Here is a 22,881-nt window from a genome sequence, read left to right on the forward strand (position 1 = left end):
TGTGAACGCAAGAACCAGTGTGATGTGAGAAGGAACAAAGGAACGTAAACTCGACAAGACAACTTCAACAGATGAACGTATATATTGACTTACGTTGAAGAGGAACGTGAAGTTGTAGGCGGGCGGGTTGGCGTGGGCGGCGCAGGTGAGGGTGGCAGAATCGCCCGCCCGCAGCCCGCCCTCCTGACCACCCACCCGATCCAAGGAGATCACTCCCTCAATACTGATGCTGGCTTCAGGAACATCTGCAGGGAGGAACACACGAGTCTACCTTAGGAAAATGAAAAGAAAATCTGTCTGTCTGTCTGTCTCTCTCTCTCTCTCTCTCTCTCTCTCTCTCTCTCTCTCTCTCTCTCTCTCTCTCTCTCTCTCTCTCTCTCTCTCTCTCTCTCTCTCTCTCTCTCTCTCTCTCTCTCTGACGGCTGCCATCTTAAAACACAGATGTCCAGCGAATCATTTCAGAATGTTGGTTGTACAGGACAGATCTCTGTGGTCCGTGACCAAAAGTATCTCTAACACTTTCTATAATTCAGCTTTACCTCCTTCCTTATGACCTGACCAGCTAACTCGCCACCAGATGCATCCTCCTCTTCGTAACCTTATTCTCTAGTAATACTTTGGATGACCATGCGTCTAGTCTCCCTCCCTCACCTCCTCCCTCTGTCCTTATATCATCTCCCACATACTCCTCGCCCAGGGTCCTCCAAGTACCGTCCCAGCTCCAGGTGAACAAGACGACTTATCTCCTCGAGTGCTTAGGAAATGTGCCTCTGTCTTAGCTCCGACTCTTGCTCGTCTATTTTATCTTTGTTTTAGAATCCAAAAGTTTTCTTTTTCTTGGAAGCATGACTTGGTTCAGCCCATCCTTGAGAGAGGAGATCGCTCGAAACCTCCTCACCATCGCTCCACAACCTCACTTCTACTGTCTCCAAAGTCTTTACAACTCTCCCAAACTTTCACATTCTCAAGCATTTAGGATTCCCTTCCCTTCTTCCTGAACACCAGTATGGCTTTCAGGGCGGAGGGTCTCTCCTGTGTGACGCACCTCTGGTCTTCCTCCCTCAGGAATTTTGGTGGAACTTTCGTCGTCTCGCTCGACATCACCAGAGTATGTGACGCTGTGTGGCAGAAGCCTTTACCTTCCTCACCTCTGGTGCCTCTGCGTTCTTCTCAATGTTTCCATTATTGCTGTCCAAGGAACGATTTCCCTCACTCATTCTATCAATATGTCCACTATATATATATATATATATATATATATATATATATATATATATATATATATATATATATATATATATATATATATATATATATATATATATATTTTCTTTTCTTTCAAACTATTCGCCATTTCCCGCATTAGCGAGGTAGCGTTAAGAACAGAGGACTGGGCCTTTGAGGGAATACAATCACCTGGCCCAATTCTCTGTTCCTTCTTTTGGAAAATTGAAAAAAAAAAAAAAAAAAAAACGAGAGGGGAGGATTTCCAGCCCCCCGCTCCCTCCCCTTTTAGTCGCCTTCTACGACACGCAGGGAATACGTGGGAAGTATTCTTAATCCCCTATCCCCAGGGATAATATATATATATATATATATATATATATATATATATATATATATATATATATATATATATATTTTTTTTTTCTTTTTTTTTTTTTTTTTTACTTTGTCGCTGTCTCCCGCGTTTGCGAGGTAGCGCAAGGAAACAGACGAAAGAAATGGCCCAACCCTCCCCCCCATACACATGTATATACATACGTCCACACACGCAAATATACATACCTACACAGCTTTCCATGGTTTACCCCAGACGCTTCACATGCCCTGATTCAATCCACTGACAGCACGTCAGCCCCGGTATACCACATCGCTCCAATTCACTCTATTCCTTGCCCTCCTTTCACCCTCCTGCATGTTCAGGCCCCGATCACACAAAATCTTTTTCACTCCATCTTTCCACCTCCAATTTGGTCTCCCACTTCTCCTTGTTCCCTCCACCTCCGACACATATATCCTCTTGGTCAATCTTTCCTCACTCATCCTCTCCATGTGCCCAAACCACTTCGAAACACCCTCTTCTGCTCTCTCAACCACGCTCTTTTTATTTCCACACATCTCTCTTACCCTTACGTTACTTACTCGATCAAACCACCTCACACCACACATTGTCCTCAAACATCTCATTTCCAGCACATCCATCCTCCTGCGCACAACTCTATCCATAGCCCACGCCTCGCAACCATACAACATTGTTGGAACCACTATTCCTTCAAACATACCCATTTTTGCTTTCCGAGATAATGTTCTCGACTTCCACACATTCTTCAAGGCTCCCAGAATTTTCGCCCCCTCCCCCACCCTATGATCCACTTCCACTTCCATGGTTCCATCCGCTGCCAGATCCACTCCCAGATATGTAAAACACTTTACTTCCTCCAGTTTTTCTCCATTCAAACTTACCTCCCAATTGAATTGACCCTCAACCCTACTGTACCTAATTACCTTGCTCTTTTTCACATTTACTCTTAACTTTCTTCTTTCACACACTTTACCAAACTCAGTCACCAGCTTCTGCAGTTTCTCACATGAATCAGCCACCAGCGTTGTATCATCAGCGAACAACAACTGACTCACTTCCCAAGCGCTCTCATCCCCAACAGACTTCATACTTGCCCCTCTTTCCAAAACTCTTTCATTCACCTCCCTAACAACCCCATCCATAAACAAATTAAACAACCATGGAGACATCACACACCCCTGCCGCAAACCTACATTCACTGAGAACCAATCACTTTCCTCTCTTCCTACACGTACACATGCCTTACATCCTCGATAAAAACTTTTCACTGCTTCTAACAACTTGCCTCCCACACCATATATTCTTAATACCTTCCACAGAGCATATCTATCAGCTCTATCATATGCCTTCTCCAGATCCATAAATGCTACATACAAATCCATTTGCTTTTCTAAGTATTTCTCACATACATTCTTCAAAGCAAACACCTGATCCACACATCCTCTACCACTTCTGAAACCACACTGCTCTTCCCCAATCTGATGCTCTGTACATGCCTTCACCCTCTCAATCAATACCCTCCCATATAATTCACCATATATATATATATATATATATATATATATATATATATATATATATATATATATATATCTTTTAAACTATTCGCCATTTCCCGCATTAGCGAGGTAGCGTTAGGAACAGAGGACTGGGCCTTTTTTGGAATATCCTCACCTGGCCCTCTCTGTTCCTTCTTTTGGAAAAAAAAAAAAAAAAAAAAAAAAAAAAAAAAACGAGAGGGGAGGATTTCCAGCCCCCCGCTCCCTCCCCTTTTAGTCGCCTTCTACGACACGCAGGGAATACGTGAGAAGTATTCTTAATCCCCTATCCCCAGGGATATATATATATATATATATATATATATATATATATATATATATATATATATATATATATATATATATATGACTGGAGAGTAATGGGTTGACCCATGCGTTGGATGGAGAGCATCTGTTTGCATGTGTTTACCTATCTGTTTGTTCGTTTGTTTGTCTGACTCTCAGGTCGTAAGATGAATAATGGATGCTGGGTGGCTGGTTTAATTTGGTGCATACATTACCTTCCTCAGTTCCCTCTCTGCACTCCCTATATTTCTGGTGCCGCTCTCGCTTTCCAAACGTCCCTCTTCTCCCTCACTTTCACTTGTCTGTCTGTCTGTCTGTCTGTCTGTCTGTCTGTCCGTCTGTCTGTCTGTCTTGCAGTGAGCGCTACACACTATTACACACCATGGAGACATACTCGTTTCAGCCAGTCGTAGTTAAGTCCTCTCTCTCTCTCTCTCTCTCTCTCTCTCTCTCTCTCTCTCTCTCTCTCTCTCTCTCTCTCTCTCTCTCTCTCTCTCTCTCTCTCTCTCTCTCTCTCTCTCGGCGCCAGAGATAGAGAAAGATAGATAGATAGATACGGATGGAGATAGATTCATAGATAGATAGAGATAGATAGAGATAGACAGATAGATAGATAGATAGATAGATAGATTGATAGACAGAGAGAGAGAGAGAGAGAGAGAGAGAGAGAGAGAGAGAGAGAGAGAGAGAGAGAGAGAGAGAGAGAGAGAGAGGCACATCATTATCCAGCACTGGCTCATCACTCAGGTTTATGTCATTTCAGTAATTAACCTTAAGACAGAGAGCACACACGAACAGAGCACACACACACACCTGTGTCTCTAACTCCCTTGCTCCTCGCCCCTCCATAAAACATCGTATCTACTGTTTCTTAGTTCATAATGATAATGATGATGATAATGATAATGATGATGATAATGATAATGATAATGATAATGATAATGATGATGATAATGATGATGATAATGATGATGATAATGATAATGATAATGATAATGATGATGATAATGATAATGATAATGATGATGATAATGATGATGATAATGATGATGATAATGATAATGATGATGATAATGATGATGATAATGATAATGATAATGATGATGATAATGATGATGATAATGATAATGATAATGATAATGATGATGATAATGATAATGATAATGATGATGATAATAATGATGATGATGATGATAATGATAATGATAATGATAATGATGATGATAATGATAATGATGATGATAATGATAATGATGATGATAATGATAATGATGATGATAATGATAATGATAATGATAATGATGATGATAATGATGATGATAATGATAATGATAATGATAATGATAATGATAATGATGATGATAATGATAATGATAATGATGATAATGATGATGATAATGATGATGATAATGATAATGATGATGATAATGATAATGATAATGATAATGATAATGATAATGATGATGATAATGATAATGATAATGATAATGATAATGATGATGATAATGATAATGATGATGATAATGATAATGATAATGATGATGATGATGATAATGATAATGATGATGATAATGATTATGATGATGATAATGATGATGATAATGATAATGATGATGATAATGATAATGATAATGATAATGATAATGATGATGATGATGATAATGATAATGATGATGATAATGATAATGATGATGATAATGATGATGATGATGATAATGATAATGATAATGATGATGATAATGATTATGATGATGATAATGATGATGATAATGATAATGATAATGATAATGATAATGATGATGATAATGATGATGATAATGCTGATGATAATGATAATGATAATGATGATGATGATGATAATGATAATGATGATAATGATAATGATGATGATAATGATAATGATAATGATAATGATGATGATAATGATGATGATAATGATGATGATAATGATAATGATAATGATGATGATAATGATAATGATGATAATGATAATGATGATGATAATGATAATGATAATGATAATGATAATGATGATGATGATGATAATGATAATGATGATAATGATAATGATGATGATAATGATAATGATAATGATAATGATAATGATGATGATGATGATAATGATAATGATGATAATGATAATGATGATGATAATGATGATAATGATAATGATAATGATAATGATGATAATGTTGATGATAATGATAATGATGATGATAATGATAATTATAATGATAATGATAATGATGATGATAATGATGATGATAATGATGATAATGATAATGATAATGATGATAATGATAATGATGATGATAATGATGATGATAATGATAATGATAATGATAATGATAATGATGATAATGATAATGATGATGATAATGATGATAATGATAATGATAATGATGATAATGATAATGATGATGATAATGATAATGATAATGATGATAATGATAGTGATGATGATAATGATAATGATGATGATGATGATAATGATAATGATGATGATAATGATAATGATGATGATAATGATGATGATAATGATAATGATGATGATAATGATAATGATGATGATAATGATGATGATAATGATAATGATAATGATAATGATGATGATAATGATAATGATAATGATGATGATAATGATAATGATAATGATAATGATGATGATAATGATAATGATGATGATAATGATGATGATAATGATAATGATAATGATAATGATGATGATAATGATAATGATGATGATAATGATGATGATAATGATAATGATAATGATGATGATAATGATAATGATAATGATGATAATGATAATGATAATGATAATGATAATGATGATGATAATGATGATGATAATGATAATGATAATGATGATGATAATGATAATGATAATGATAATGATGATGATAATGATAATGATGATGATAATGATAATGATGATGATAATGATAATGATGATGATAATGATGATGATAATGATAATGATAATGATAATGATAATGATGATGATAATGATGATAATGATAATGATAATGATAATGATAATGATGATGATAATGATAATGATAATGCAAGAATCTACTTCATCTCATTAAGATTCATATTTTAGAACTATTCTATGCTGAACCTGAGGTCAGCTGTGTGTTACTGTGGTCGTACAGCAGTCCAGCTGATGTTTCCCTGGTTGCATAAATATTCATGTTGAATTAAGAATGTTGATGTTGCTTCAGCAACATTACTTTGATGCTGATAGACATCCCTCAGAGCTACGTTGTTTGGAAAATGAAAGAAAGATGTACTGTTTTCACAAAGATGTGGAGCACTGAAATTCGTGTGCCTTTGACGAAAAAAAAAGCACAACTAGGATGTTTCTTGACAGAGATTTGGAATACTTAAACACACCATTTGTTCTTTGACTGAAGACTTACCTGAAAAATTGTGATGTGTTGCACCTAGGGGCAGGTACTGTTGTGTCAGGGCAGGTACTGTTGTGTCAGGGGCAGGTACTGTTGTGTCAGGGGCTGGTACTGTTGTGTCAGGGGCTGGTACTGTTGTGTCAGGGGCTGGTACTGTTGTGTGAGGGGCTGGTACTTTTGTGTCAGGGGCACGTACTGTTGTGTCAGGGGAAGGTACTGTTGTGTCAGGGGCAGGTACTGTTGTGTCAGGGGCAGGTACTGTTGTGTCAGGGCAGGTACTGTTGTATCAGTGGCTGGTACTGTTGTGTCAGGGGCAGGTACTGTTGTGTCAGGGGCAGGTACTGTTGTGTCAGGGCAGGTACTGTTGTGTCAGGGGCTGGTACTGTTGTGTCAGGGGCAGGTAGTGTTGTGTCAAGGGCAGGTACTGTTGTGTCAGGGCAGGTAGTCTTGTGTCAGGGGCAGGTACTGTTGTGTGAGGGGCAGGTACTGTTGTGTCAGGGGCAGGTACTGTTTTGTCAGGGCAGGTACTGTTGTGTCAGGGGCAGGTACTGTTGCGTCAGGGGCAGGTACTGTTGTGTCAGGGGCAGGTACTGTTGTGTCAGGGGCAGGTACTCTGGTGTCAGGGGAAGGTACTGTTGTGTCAGGAGCAGGTACTGTTGTGTCAGGGGCAGGTACTGTTGTGTCAGGGGCAGGTACTGTTGTGTCAGGGGCAGGTACTGTTGTGTCAGGGGCAGGTACTGTTGTGTCAGGGGCTAGTACTGTTGTGTCAGGGGCAGGTACTGTTGTGTCAGGGTAGGTACTGTTGTGTCAGGGGCTGGTACTGTTGTGTCAGGGGCTGGTACTGTTGTGTCAGGGGCAGGTACTGTTGTGTCAGGGGCAGGTACTGTTGTGTCAGGGGCTGGTACTGTTGTGTCAGGGGCTGGTACTGTTGTGTCAGGGGCTGGTACTGTTGTGTCAGGGGCTGGTACTGTTGTGTCAGGGGCAGGTACTGTTGTGTCAGGGGCATGTACTGTTGTGTCAGGGGCTGGTACTGTTGTATCAGGGGCAGGTACTGTTGTGTCAGGGGCTGGTACTGTTGTGTCAGGGGCTGGTACTGTTGTGTGAGGGGCAGGTACTGTTGTGTGAGGGGCAGGTACTGTTGTGTCAGGGGCAGGTACTGTTGTGTGAGGGGCAGGTACTGTTGTGTCAGGGGCTGGTACTGTTGTGTCAGGGGCAGGTACTGTTGTGTGAGGGGCAGGTACTGTTGTGTCAGGGGCTGGTACTGTTGTGTGAGGGGCTGGTAGTGTTGTGTCAGGGGCAGGTACTGTTGTGTGAGGGGCAGGTACTGTTGTGTCAGGGGCAGGTACTGTTGTGTGAGGGGCAGGTACTGTTGTGTCAGGGGCAGGTACTGTTGTGTGAGGGGCAGGTACTGTTGTGTGAGGGGCAGGTACTGTTGTGTCAGGGGCAGGTACTGTTGTGTGAGGGGCAGGTACTGTTGTGTCAGGGGCAGGTACTGTTGTGTCAGGGGCTGGTACTGTTGTGTCAGGGGCAGGTACTGTTGTGTCAGGGGCTGGTACTGTTGTGTGAGGGGCAGGTACTGTTGTGTCAGGGGCTGGTACTGTTGTGTCAGGGGCTGGTACTGTTGTGTCAGGGGCAGGTACTGTTGTGTGAGGGGCTGGTACTGTTGTGTCAGGGGCTGGTACTGTTGTGTCAGGGGCAGGTACTGTTGTGTCAGGGCAGGTACTGTTGTGTGAGGGGCAGGTACTGTTGTGTCAGGGCAGGTACTGTTGTGTCAGGGGCTGGTACTGTTGTGTCAGGGGCAGGTACTGTTGTGTCAGGGGCAGGTACTGTTGTGTCAGGGGCTGGTACTGTTGTGTGAGGGGCAGGTACTGTTGTGTGAGGGGCAGGTACTGTTGTGTGAGGGGCAGGTACTGTTGTGTGAGGGGCAGGTACTGTTGTGTCAGGGGCTGGTACTGTTGTGTCAGGGGCTGGTACTGTTGTGTCAGGGGCTGGTACTGTTGTGTCAGGGGCTGGTACTGTTGTGTCAGGGGCTGGTACTGTTGTGTCAGGGGCTGGTACTGTTGTGTCAGGGGCTGGTACAGGATATATCATGTATATGCTTACAGAGCTTGTGTCTCCATGACCCACCATCACTATTAGAATCCAATTTCCCCTCCACTTAATCTCTGCATTGTTCATATCTTCCTTCATCAGTATTTTACTGCCTTTGAGAAGCACATGTTTTATTGGAGAACTGTATATGATTAATATCCCTATATATTCATACAGTTACTCTTACCATGGGGTATTCCTGATTTATATTGCATTGTGTGTGTGTGTGTGTGTGTGTGTGTGTGTGTGTGTGTGTGTGTGTGTGTGTGTGTGTGTGTGTGTGTGTGTGTGTGTGTGTGTGTGTGTGTGTGTGTGTGTGATTTCTATTTGCATGTTACGAGGAGAGTTTTACTCTCGTGTTGTCCCGTCTCTTAACTTTGCATGTATAGTCATCATAGTATGTGTACACACACACACACACACACACACACACACACACACACACACACACACATACACACACATACACACACACACACACACACACGGCTTATCGACCAGCCCCTAGGGGAGGATGAACAGTTGGGCGGACTGTGGACCGGCATCCACGACCAAGATTCGAACCTGTGTGTGTGTGTGTGTGTGTGTGTGTGTGTGTGTGTGTGTGTGTGATTGTCTCGTAGATCTCTCTCTCTCTCTCTCTCTCTCTCTCTCTCTCTCTCTCTCTCTCTCTCTCTCTCTCTCTCTCTCTCTCTCTCTCTCTCTCTCACTCTCCCTGGTGCAGTACCCACAGTGGACGGTGAGTCTGGTGGAGGCGATGCCGGTCAGGTGTGGCAGGGTTGGTGAGGCTGCACGACATTCAAGTACACCACCATCGTCCCCTGCATCCACCCGCAGCTGTAGCACCGACACTGTAGTGTTCGCCCCCACGATCTTCTGGGGAGGGAAGGTGCATGTTAGGGGGAGCTGACCACACGTAAACCCCTCTCCCCAAGCTCTTCTAGGGGAGGGAAGGTGTATGATAGATGTATGATTTGTATGATAGGGGGAGGAGATAATATATATATACTCACCCCAGGGAGGGGAGATTATGTTAAGGGGAGATCATGATACTTGAACATACATCGCCAGGCTCAGCTGTGAGAGGGAGAAAGATCAGATAAAACAAAAGATTACAAGGATATGCAAATGGCAACAGACCTCTGGGTCCTTTTGAGGATGTTTGTGTTAGAATAAACCAAGAGGAACACAGAGCCTCCTACTGCAAGACTGAGAAAGCAAACAAAAGACTTGAAGAGAAATATCTGTTATCTTTATACCTGCGGAGGTGCAAATATTGATATCAGCCGTGAACCTGAAGTGAAAGTCTTGTTGACTGTGTTCGTATTTATGATGTTCCTTTTAGTGACTTTTATTAGTAAATTATTTCCTTTGTTAACATTCATGTTGCAAGACAGAGCGCTTTGTTTAATCTGTAGTGAAACGCTTTCCTGTTGACCTCCTCTTGTCCAAGCTGAATATGTTAAGGTTTTTTTAAGCAGTTCTCATAGGATGTATTTCTCAGATGGGAATCATCTTGGTGTCTGGCCTCTGTATCGTCACTGTTCTACTGTTATTATAAGCAAGGTAACCAAAACTGAACAAAGTATTCACAAGGTGAAGATGAACCATTAAAGCAGTAAACACAGAGGGTTGGATTCGTAGACTGCGTTCTAATGCCCCAACCATGAAGCCAAGATGTGTTCGCCTTTTGTTTTCAGTACACAGTGCTGACTTTGTCATCGGTGATTCTTGTATTTAAGTCTCTTGCGTTCTTACCTCCTATAAAACTTTCCACTTATTGATGGTGATATTCATTCGCCACTGGTGGACCCAAGTCCTTCAATAATTTCTATGTCAGCAACTAACTGTAGACGTTTAATGACCCTTGTAGCTGTATTTCTTACATCAGCTTCAGCTGTGAATTTTGATACCTCAAGAACGTTCGTTGTAGTTCATGTGTGTCATCAAACTAAATAAGAAAGAGAACCGGTCCCAAGACTGAACCCTGTGGCACACCACTTGTTACATGTAATCATACTGAGGCTTGACCATCAATCATTAGTCTCTCTCAACGAGCAGTCAACCAGTTTTCTAACTATCGGAGCGATTCAACTATTGTCAATAATCTTTGATGCAGGAATTTACTAACTTCTTTTAGAAAATGTAAGTAAAGGACATCAACCTCCTTGCTTTTATTTTGCATGATGCCATGAAGACATCAAGCAAATTTATCTACACATGCAAGATTATGTTGCAAGCTATACTGTCAACTGTTGATCAAGTGGTGGTTCTCACACTCACATATTATCAAACTGGGTTCCGTTGATCCCTAAGGTTTCTTGAAATCTTTTTGGGTTTCATGATTTCCTTCATGAGAGAGAGAGAGAGAGAGAGAGAGAGAGAGAGAGAGAGAGAGAGAGAGAGAGAGAGAGAGAGAGAGAGAGAGAGAGAGAGAGAGAGAGAGAGAAAGAGAGAGAGAGAGATGATTCTCCAATCTTCATTTTGTTTACTTGCATTTTTCTATGAAAGTGTTTGGGCTGAAGGTCTTCGAGATACATTCACAGTACAACTCTTACCGTCCATGATGCGATATTCAGACTTCAGAACTTGCTGTGTGCTGCCCCCACGTGGCCGCAGCTAGAAACATGAGCGTCTCTTGCACACACACAGTTGATGGTTGGACCACTGCTCGCTCTGGTTGAGCAGGTTTACGTCTCTTGCTTCACGAGAGTTGCGAAAGTGTTGATGCTATTTAATACATTCTAAATGTACCCTGTCCTTCACTCCACGTAATAAACAAACAGGATGCTCTTTTATGAAGGTATTTGCTCGACGAAAATAGTGTCAGTAGGAGGGGTTTCTTAATGTTTTCTGTGCTACATTTTGACTCTACTTAAACCTTATAGAGAAGGTTCCAGCAATCTATCTTCTTGATAAAAGAGATTCCAAAGTGGCTTCAAAGTGTTGGAAACCCTTGCTTTAGTTGATGAACCTTTTTATCTTGAAGGTCAGTCTCCAGCCCCATGAAACTTTTCTTGTAATAAGTAACTAATTCAAAAGAAAACTCAAGTAAATGACTGCCCATCTTTAGCTTATTTCATTGTCCTCGAATAAAAGTGATCAGAACCTGCTGTTTTGTTTACTTTTATTCCATATATTGCTGACAGTCAATCCTGACCAAGTTTGTCAACACGCAGCAAAATGTTCTGTCCCTGCTGGCAGTGGGACTGGTCCAGGATCATGAGATGTCTCTTCAGTGACAGAGAGAACGAAAAATCATGATATATCTTTTCAATGATTTTAGAGTTTTTTTTGAATTAAATCACAATTTGCTTTAACTAATGAACCAAATGACTGGATGATAATCCTTCTGATATATCTACAATATTCTAAAGCTTTCTCTCACTATTTTCAGCAACATACACTTCACACTGACGTTGATTTTGAAGTACGAATTTACTTGTTTTTCTGCGCAAATTTATGTGATCGATTCGATCGTGTTGGCTATTGCTGTCAGCGAGTGTCCGTGTTCTATTTTTGTGGACAATAGAGAGCACTTTCATTCACAGTTACATTATCTTGGCTTAGTACTAAAAGATGACCTTTTATTACACACTGGTATATATGTTTCCTTCTATTGTGAGGATGATATACTAAACATTTCACAGGATATATCCACATCTGTATTCATGAATGGTGTCATCCCAGATCATCTTAGCCAAGAGCAATGTGAGGAACATCACAAGATGTGAGTCTGAAATCTGGTAAATTCATCTGAAGTCTGTCTTCCTGTTCAACATGATAATAGGAAATGTAATCTAGTTCAAGAGAAATCTATTCATAATTACTTGTACCAAACTTTTCTTCAGCTGGAGCAAGATCTACTTTGTTCACGCTACGAGTAGGTTTCCCAGTGAATTGCACTGGGTCATCACCTAGCAAGCTTAGATAGAGTACAGACCGGAGGTATGAGTACAGACCGGAGGTATGAGTACAGACCGGAGGTATGAGTATAGACCGGAGGTATGAATACAGACCGGAGGTATGAATACAGCCCGGAGGTATGAGTACAGACCGGAGGTATGAGTACAGTCCAGAGGTATGAGTACAGCCTGGAGGTATGAGTACAGCCAGGAGGTATGAGTACAGACTGGAGATATGAGTACAGCCCGGAGGTATGATTGCAGACCAGAGGTATGAGTGCAGACCGGAGGTATGAGTACAGCCCGGAGGTATGAGTACAGACCAGAGGTATGAGTATAGCCCGGAGGTAAGAGTACAGACCGGAGGTATGAGTGCAGACCAGAGGTATGAGTACAGACCAGAGGTATGAGTATAGCCCGGAGGTATGAGTGCAGACCGGAGGTATGAGTGCAGACCGGAGGTATGAGTAACAGCCCGGAGGTATGAGTACAGCCCGGAGGTATGAGTGCAGACCAGAGGTATGAGTACAGCCCGGAGGTATGAGTGCAGACCAGAGGTATGAGTACAGCCCGGAGGTATGAGTGCAGACCAGAGGTATGAGTGCAGACCAGAGGTATGAGTACAGCCCGGAGGTATGAGTGCAGACCAGAGGTATGAGTACAGCCCGGAGGTATGAGTGCAGACCAGAGGTATGAGTACAGCCCGGAGGTATGAGTACAGACCAGAGGTATGAGTACAGCCCGGAGGTATGAGTACAGACCAGAGGTATGAGTACAGCCCGGAGGTATGAGTACAGCCCGGAGGTATGAGTACAGACCAGAGGTATGAGTACAGCCCGGAGGTATGAGTACAGCCCGGAGGTATGAGTAACAGCCCGGAGGTATGAGTACAGCCTGGAGGTATGAGTACAGACCAGAGGTATGAGTACAGCCCGGAGGTATGAGTACAGCCCGGAGGTATGAGTACAGACCAGAGGTATGAGTACAGCCCGGAGGTATGAGTACAGACCAGAGGTATGAGTACAGCCCGGAGGTATGAGTACAGACCAGAGGTATGAGTACAGCCCGGAGGTATGAGTACAGACCAGAGGTATGAGTACAGACCAGAGGTATGAGTACAGACCAGAGGTATGAGTACAGCCCGGAGGTATGAGTACAGCCCGGAGGTATGAGTACAGACCAGAGGTATGAGTACAGACCAGAGGTATGAGTACAGCCCGGAGGTATGAGTACAGCCCGGAGGTATGAGTACAGACCAGAGGTATGAGTACAGCCCGGAGGTATGAGTACAGACCAGAGGTATGAGTACAGACCAGAGGTATGAGTACAGACCAGAGGTATGAGTACAGCCCGGAGGTATGAGTACAGCCCGGAGGTATGGAAAAAACATTCTTTCCATTTTGACAGTGGTATGTTGAATTCCCCCATCATGATCTCTTCCCAGATTCTAGTGTTGGAGGTGGAGGTTGTGGGGGGTGGATGTTCGATGTGAGGAAGGTATGATAATCAATGACATCTTCCCAGAAACTGCTAGAAGAAGAGAGATGTATGATAGAACTGAGAAAAGGTAGAATAATTGTTATTAAAGTTTATATGAGAGATGACGATGATTCTTGAACCTATTTAGATTTATATGAGTGTATATGTCCACCTCCAAGACTTGTTAAAGATAACCTAAACCATTATTAAACCGTAACACCATTTCTTCAAATGTTTTCCCAATGAACTAATTCACTTCTGTCTCTTATATGCAACTTACCACACTGTCAGTGAGGACTTGTATGAAGGACAACCTGAGTTACTTAATGAATCGTTGTCTGCACTTTAGACGTTAATGAAGAGTGAGAAGGAGAGAGAGAGAGAGAGAGAGAGAGAGAGAGAGAGAGAGAGAGAGAGAGAGAGAGAGAGAGAGAGAGAGAGAGAGAGAGAGAGAGAGAGAGAGAGAGAGAGAGAGAGAGAGAGAGAGAGAGACCCTGTTGAGTGGCTTAGTCAATTCTGAGATTTTCTATGAAACAGGCAACAGAGAAAACCCCTCAAAGCACAAACAATCAGACAATGAGCGTCTCATTATCTTGCCTCTAATTGGAATAACTCTTTGTTGTCTGTCTTATTATATGGACGACATGAGTGATGGGGTAGTGATGATGTGTTACGATGATGGGGGTACTGGTGGTGTGCTACAGTGATGGGATACTGGTGATGTGCTACAGTGATGGGATACTGGTGGTGTTCTACAGTGATGGGATACTGGTTATGTGCTACAGTGATGGGATACTGGTGATGTGCTATAGTGATGGGATACTGGTTATGTGCTATAGTGATGGGATACTGGTGATGTGCTACAGTGATGGGATACTGGTGATGTGCTATAGTGATGGGATACTGGTGATGTGCTATAGTGATGGGATACTGGTTATGTGCTACAGTGATGGGATACTGGTGATGTGCTATAGTGATGGGATACTGGTGATGTGCTACAGTGATGGGATACTGGTGGTGTGCTACAGTGATGGGATACTGGTTATGTGCTACAGTGATGGGATACTGGTGATGTGTCATATTGATGGGTACTGGTGATGTGCTATAGTGATGGGATACTGGTGATGTGTCATATTGATGGGTACTGGTGATGTGCTGTAGTGATGGGATACTGGTGATGTGCTATAGTGATGGGACACCGGTGATGTGCTATAGTGATGGGTACTAGTGATGTGCTATAGTGATGGGGTACTGATGATGTGTTACGATGATGGCGTACTGGTAATGTGCTACAGTGATGGGAAACTGGTGTTGTGCAACAGTGATGGGGTACTAGTGTTGTGCAACAGTGATGGGGTACTGATGATGTGCTACAGTGATGGGGTACTGATGATGTGCAACAGTGATGGGGTACTGATGATGTGTTACGATGATGGGGTACTGGTGTTGTGCAACAGTGATGGGGTACTGATGATGTGTTACGATGATGGGGTACTGGTGTTGTGCTACAGTGATGGGGTATTGGTGATATGATACAATGATGGGGCACTGGTGGTGTGCTAAAGTGATGGGGTTCTGGTGGTGTGGTACAGTGATGGAGTATTGGTGATATGATACAATGATGGGGTTCTGGTGATGTGCTGCAGTGATGGGTTATTGGTGATATGATACAATGATGGGGCACTGGTGGTGTGCTAAAGTGATGGGGTTCTGGTGGTGTGGTACAGTGATGGGGTATTGGTGATATGATACAATGATGGGGTATTGGTGATGTGCTACAGTGATGGAGTATTGGTGATGTGCTACAGTGATGGGGAAAGTGAAGTACTACAGTGACGGGGTACTGATAAAATGCTATAGTGATGGGGGCTGTTAATGTCCTACAGTAATGGGTTACAGTGATGGGGTGCTGGTGATATGCTATAGTGATGGGTATTGTTGAAGTGCTACTTTGATGGGCATTGATAAAGTGCTACTCCGATGGGGTTGTTGATGTGCCACATTGATGGAGTACTGGTGAAGTGCTACAGTGATGGGGTGCTGGCGATGTGCTACAGTGATGGGGTTCTGGTGAAGTTCTCCAGTTATGGCACTGGTAAAGTGCAAGTGCTACAGTGATGGGGTGCTGGCGAAGTGCTACAGTGATGGGTATTGATGATGTGCTACAGTGATGGGTTTTGTGAAGGTCTCCAGAGATGGGCACTGGAAAAGTGCTACATTGATTCTGGTGTTGGTGATGTGCTAGAGTAATTGGTTACTGGTGATGTGCTACAGTGATGAGGCACTGGTGAAGTGCTACAAAATGGGATATTGGTGATGTGCTACAGTGATGGGGTTCTGGTGAAGTGCTACGGTAAAGGGGTTCTGGTTAAGTGCCACAGTAATGGGCACTGGTGAAGTGCTGCGGTGAAGGTATACTAGTGAAGTGCTACAGTGATGGGGTACTGCAGCACTGGTGAAGTGCTAGAATGATGGGGTGCTAGTGAAGCGCCACAATAATGGGTACTGGTGAAGCGCTACGGTGAAGGTGTACTGGTGAAGTGCTACAGTGATGGGGTACTGTAGCACTGGTGAAGTGCTAGAATGATGGGGTGCTAGTGAAGCGCCACAATAATGGGTACTGGTGAAGCGCTACGGTGAAGGCGTACTGGTGAAGTGCTACAGTGACTGGGTACTGGTAATGTGCTACGGTGATGGGATACTGGTGAAGTGCTAGAATAACGAGGTGGTGCTGAAGTGCTTGGGTGATGGGTACTGGTGAAATGCTATATATATGGGGTAATTGTGATGTGCTAGAATGTTCAGGTGCTGTTAAAGTCCTAGAGTGATGGGGCACTGGTGATGTGCTACAGTGATGGGGTGCCTGTGATGCGTTAGAATGATGGGGTAGTGGTGAAGTGCTAAAGTGATGAGATACTGAAGTGCTATAGTGATGGGGTACAGGTGAACTGTGAGAGTTATGGAGTGCTGAAGATTCTTGTAATAAATATCAAAAAACCTGCACAAGATTAAAATGTATAACAGGTGAAAGCGAAGGTTTTATGAGCATGACACCGCAGGTGTGGCCAGGCACCACAGGTGAGGGTCAGGCACCGCAGGTGAGGACCAGGCACCACAGGTGAGGACCAGGCACAACAGGTGAGGACCAGGCACCACAGGTGAGGACCAGGCACAACAGGTGAGGACCAGGCACCACAGGTGAGGGCCAGGCACCACAGGTGAGGGCCAGGCACCACAGGTGAGGACCAGGCACCACAGGTGAGGGCCAGGCACCACAGGTGAGGGTCAGGCACCACAGGTGAGGTCCAGGCACCACAGGTGAGGACCAGGCACCACAGATGAGGACCAGGCACCACAGGTGAGGGCCAGGCACCGCAGGTGAGGGTCAGGCACCACAGGTGAGGACCAGGCACCACAGGTGAGGGTCAGGCACCACAGGTGAGGACCAGGCACCACAGGTGAGGACCAGGCACCACAGATGAGGACCAGGCACCACAGGTGAGGGTCAGGCACCGCAGGTGAGGGTCAGGCACCACAGGTGAGGACCAGGTACCACAGGTGAGGGTCAGGCACCACAGGTGAGGGCCAGGCACCACAGGTGAGGGCCAGGCACCACAGGTGAGGGTCAGGCACCGCAGGTGAGGGTCAGGCACCACAGGTGAGGGCCAGGCACCACAGGTGAGGACAGGCACCACAGGTGAGGGCCAGGCACCACAGGTGAGGACCAGGCACCACAGGTGAGGGTCAGGCACCGCAGGTGAGGGTCAGGCACCACAGGTGAGGGCCAGGCACCACAGGTGAGGGCCAGGCACCACAGGTGAGGGCCAGGCACCACAGGTGAGGGCCAGGCACCACAGGTGAGGACCAGGCACCACAGGTGAGGGCCAAGCACCACAGGTGAGGGCCAGGCACCACAGGTGAGGGCCAGGCACCACAGGTGAGGACCAGGCACCACAGGTGAGGACCAGGCACCACAGGTGAGGGCCAGGCACCACAGGTGAGGACCAGGCACCACAGGTGAGGACCAGGCACCACAGGTGAGGACCAGGCACCACAAGTGAGGGCCAAGCACCACAGGTGAGGACCAGGCACCACAGGTGAGGGCCAGGCACCACAGGTGAGGACCAGGCACCACAGGTGAGGGCCAGGTACCACAGGTGAGGACCAGGCACCGCAGGTGAGGGCCAGGCACCACAGTTGAGGGCAAGGCACCGCAGGTGAGGACCAGGCACTACAGGTGAGGGGGCCAGGCACAACAGGTGAGGACCAGGCACCACAGGTGAGAGGGCCAGGCACCACAGGTGAGGGGGCCAGGTACCACAGGTGAGGACCAGGCACCACAGGTGAGGACCAGGCACCACAGGTGAGGGCCAGGCACCACAGGTGAGGGCCAGACACCACAGGTGAGGGCCAGGCACCACAGGTGAGGACCAGGCACCACAGGTGAGGACCAGGCACCACAGGTGAGGGCCAGGCACCACAGGTGAGGGCCAGACACCACAGGTGAGGGCCAGGCACCACAGGTGAGGACCAGGCACCACAGGTGAGGGCCAGGCACCACAGGTGAGGGCCAGACACCACAGGTGAGGGCCAGGCACCATAGGTGAGGGGCCAGGCACCACAGGTGAGGACCAGGCACCACAGGTGAGGGCCAGGTACCACAGGTGATGACCAGGCACCACAGGTGAGAGGGCCAGGCACCACAGGTGAGGACCAGACACCACAGGTGAGGACCAGACACCACAGGTGAGGGCCAGGCACCACAGGTGAGGGCCAGGCACCACAGGTGAGGGTCAGGCACCACAGGTGAGGGACCAGGCACCACAGGTGAGGACCAGGCACCACAGGTGAGGGCCAGGTACCACAGGTGATGACCAGGCACCACAGGTGAGGATCAGGCACCACAGGTGAGGACCAGGCACTACAGGTGAGGGGGCCAGGCACCACAGGTGAGGACCAGGCACCACAGGTGAGGACCAGGCACCACAGGTGAGGACCAGGCACCACAGGTGAGGGCCAGGCACCACAGGTGAGGACCAGGCACCACAGGTGAGGGCCAGGCACCACAGGTGAGGACCAGGCACCACAGATGAGGACCAGGCACCACAGGTGAGGGGCCAGGCACCACAGATGAGGGGGCCAGGCACCACAGGTGAGGGCCAGGCACCACAGGTGAGGACCAGACACCACAGGTGAGGACCAGGCACCACAGGTGAGGACCAGGCACCACAGGTGAGGACCAGGCACCACAGGTGTGACGTAGGAGTGATCGTGGTCCACCTACCTCCTGTGTGTCGTGGGACCAGGCACCTCAGGTGAGACGTAGGAGTGATCGTGGTCCACCTACCTCCTGTGTGTCGTGGGACCAGGCACCTCAGGTGAGACGTAGGAGTGATCGTGGTCCACCTACCTCCTGTGTGTCGTGGGACCAGGCACCTCAGGTGAGACGTAGGAGTGATCGTGGTCCACCTACCTCCTGTGTGTCTTGGGACCAGGCACCTCAGGTGAGACGTAGGAGTGATCGTGGTCCACCTACCTCCTGTGTGTCTTGGGACCAGGCACCTCAGGTGAGACGTAGGAGTGATCGTGGTCCACCTACCTCCTGTGTGTCTTGGGACAGCCTCTCGCTGCGAAGCCACCAGGTCAGGACTGGTGGAGGCTTGACGCCCGACCCGTGACACTTGACGTCGTACTGTCGACCTCCCAATAGCTGATCCCGAGGCATCGTCAGGTTGACCGTGACCTGTGTGTCTGTAGGGGAGGGACGGACACGTGAATAGGGTCAGCGATAGATGGTTAAGGCCAGCGATACATGGTTAAGGCTAGGGGTAGATGGTTAGGGCCAGCGATGGATGATGAGGGCCAAGGATAGATGGTTAGGGTCAGGGATGAATGGTTAGGGCCAGGGATAGATGGTTAAGACCAGCGATAGATGGTTAGGGCTGGAATAGATGGTTGGGGCCAGGGATAGATGGTTATGGCCAGGGATAAATGGTTATGGCCAGGGATAGATGGTTAGGGACAGGAATGGATGGTTAGGGCCAGCAATAGATGGTTAGGGCTAGCGATAAATGGTTAGGGCCAACGATAAATGGTTAGGGCCAAGGGTAAATGTTAGGGCCAGGAATAGATGGTTAGGGCCTGGTGTAGATGGTTAGGGCCAGTGATAAATGGTTAGGGCTAGTGATAGATTGTTAGGGCCAGGAATAGATGGTTAGGGTCCGGGATGGATGGTTAGGGTCAGGGATAGATGGTATGGGCCAGCGATTGATGGTTAGAGCCAGCGATGCATACTTACAGCCAAGGGTAGATGGTAGGGACAGTGACAGATGGTTTGGGCCAGGGGTAGATGGTTAGGGCCAGCGATAGATGATTATGGCCAGGAATAGATGGTTAGAGTCAGTGATGGATGGTTAGGGCCAAGGATAGATTGATAGGACCAGCAATTGATGGTTAGGGCCAGGATAGATGGTTAGGGCCAGTGATAGATGGCGAGGGCCAGGGATAGATGGTTAGGGCCAGGGATGGATGGTTAGGGCCAAGGATAGATGGTTAGGGCTGGGATAGATGGTTAGGGCCAGTGATAGATGGCTAGGGCCAGGGATAGATGGTTAGGGCCAGGGATTGATGTTTAGGGTTTGGATAAGATTATTGATACCAGGGATTGATGGCTAGGGCCAGGTTTAGTTGATTAGGTTGAGGGCCAGATGGTTAGAGTCAGGGCTAGATGGTTAGGGCCAGGTTTAGTTGATTAGGTTGAGGGCCAGATGGTTAGAGTCAGGGCTAGATGGAGGGCCAGGTTTAGTAAATTAGGTCGAGAGCCAGATGGTTAGAGTCAGGGCTAGATGGTTAGGGCCAGGGCTAGTTGGGTAGGTCTAGAGTTAGTTCGCCAGAGACAGGTCAAGATGGTTAGGGCTGTACAGGCTAAATGCTTAGGGCCAGATCTAAGTGGGAGAGCCAGGGCTAAACTTCTGTTTCTAAGATTAGGTGGTGATTAGGGCTCGGGCTAGAGGCTTAGGGCTAAGGTCAGGTGGATAGTCAGGGCCAGGAGTGATATAGAGCCATGAATCCAGGTGGAAATTGGGACCGAGAATCAAGGAAAATTCTCAGACATGTAAACAAAGACGTATATACGTACGTATTGTTATACATGTATGCATGCGGTTGTGTGTGTGTGTGTGTGTGTGTGTGTGTGTGTGTATTGAAAAAAACAAAAGTGGTTGAGAGAGAGAGAGAGAGAGAGAGAGAGAGAGAGAGAGAGAGAGAGAGAGAGAGAGAGAGAGAGAGAGAGAGAGAGAGAGAGAGAGAGAGAGAGAGAGAGAGAGAGAGAGAGAGAGAACCAAGTAATGTGAGTCTTGGACAATGTTCCTCCCTCCTCGCCGGGCGCGCCCCATACCCGGTCATCTCGCCCGGCCTCAGTGGCTGGCAGGTTCCTCAACTGAGCCATCATGACTATAGCCTCCCTGGGAACCATGCAGGGTCACGCACAAGGGAGTGTGAGGTCCAGTACAGTGACAAGGGACGAAATACTGTGTGGTGCTACCGGACTCCACCTGCTTGAGGTTACCTCGGCGAGGCTGTATCATGAGGTACGTCGAGGGAACTCTAATTCCAAAAGAGACCATCATTTCCCTGCTGCTGGGAGTAGCGCGACCTTGAAGCTACAGGAGCTCTTTCTGGGATGGTGTCCTGGATTACATTGTAATAATAATCATAATGATAACAGTGATAACATTGATAATGATAATGATGATAGTCCTGTCTACATAATTATGTCATTGTGTGTGAAGTCCAAAATGGCAATTCATAATTTTTCTGGTGAAAATCACAGTTTGGACATTTCTGTTTCAACATTCTACATCTAACGTTTGTTTAACCTACGGAAAATGGTCTATATGTGGTCCGCCAATTTTCGTGGGCAGCAGTTTCAATCGTCCAAATAGTTTTCCATATTAACTGAAAACTGTGCAACGATTTTTTTTTTTACTTTTTGGATGGCGGCTTCGGTCACGGGCAAAATTCCACATCAAGGCCTGGCCTTACTTGAAATTTAGAAAGGTTAATGATTGGGAAAAAGACCAGACCAGGAAAAGTATTTGCGAATTTTGGAGGAAGTCAAAACTTGTCTTTTAGAATATGCCAGATCATAGTTATGGGGAAAGATATGAGAAGGTAGAGAGTTCCAAAGCTTCGTGATGTAGGGAAAGAAACAGTTATCAAAACAGCCCACCCTGGAGTTACCAACGGCCACATAGTAATCATATGATGTAGCAGCTTGCTGAGTATCGCATGGTTTAGCTAGTGGTGGGGGCACACAAGCAGCCAGCACTCGGGAACAAAAACCAAAGTAATGCATATAAAAGAGGAAAAGTGAACACCCATTTATGTTGTGCTTGACAGCATCAAAGAAGTGTGTTGTTTAACTGTGTGAGAGCAACTACGATCATTCTTAACTGGTGTGCTGTCTGAGCTGATTATGTCAGCTTAAACAGCATTAGCTGCTGGTAAGCTTAGTTACATATGCCACTGTTTTAGCTTGTATGAAGTAACCACAGGTATATGTG

At 45.8% G+C, this 22,881-nt stretch overlaps 1 protein-coding gene across 1 annotated transcript in view; it reads right to left on the minus strand.

Annotated features, from left to right (window-relative positions):
* LOC139760960 (uncharacterized) overlaps positions 1–22,881 on the minus strand; it is a 368,653-nt gene that overhangs the window by 39,226 nt on the left and 306,546 nt on the right. The window contains exons 6-8 of the mRNA XM_071684743.1: positions 19,917–20,068; positions 9,665–9,809; positions 94–245 (exon numbers count right to left, since the gene is read on the minus strand). Of these exons, the coding sequence (XP_071540844.1) occupies positions 94–245; positions 9,665–9,809; positions 19,917–20,068 (449 nt within the window). The remainder of the gene's footprint in view (positions 1–93; positions 246–9,664; positions 9,810–19,916; positions 20,069–22,881) is intronic.

Source organism: Panulirus ornatus, chromosome 38, assembly GCF_036320965.1.
Source record: "Panulirus ornatus isolate Po-2019 chromosome 38, ASM3632096v1, whole genome shotgun sequence".
Taxonomy (NCBI): Eukaryota; Metazoa; Arthropoda; class Malacostraca; order Decapoda; family Palinuridae; genus Panulirus; species Panulirus ornatus.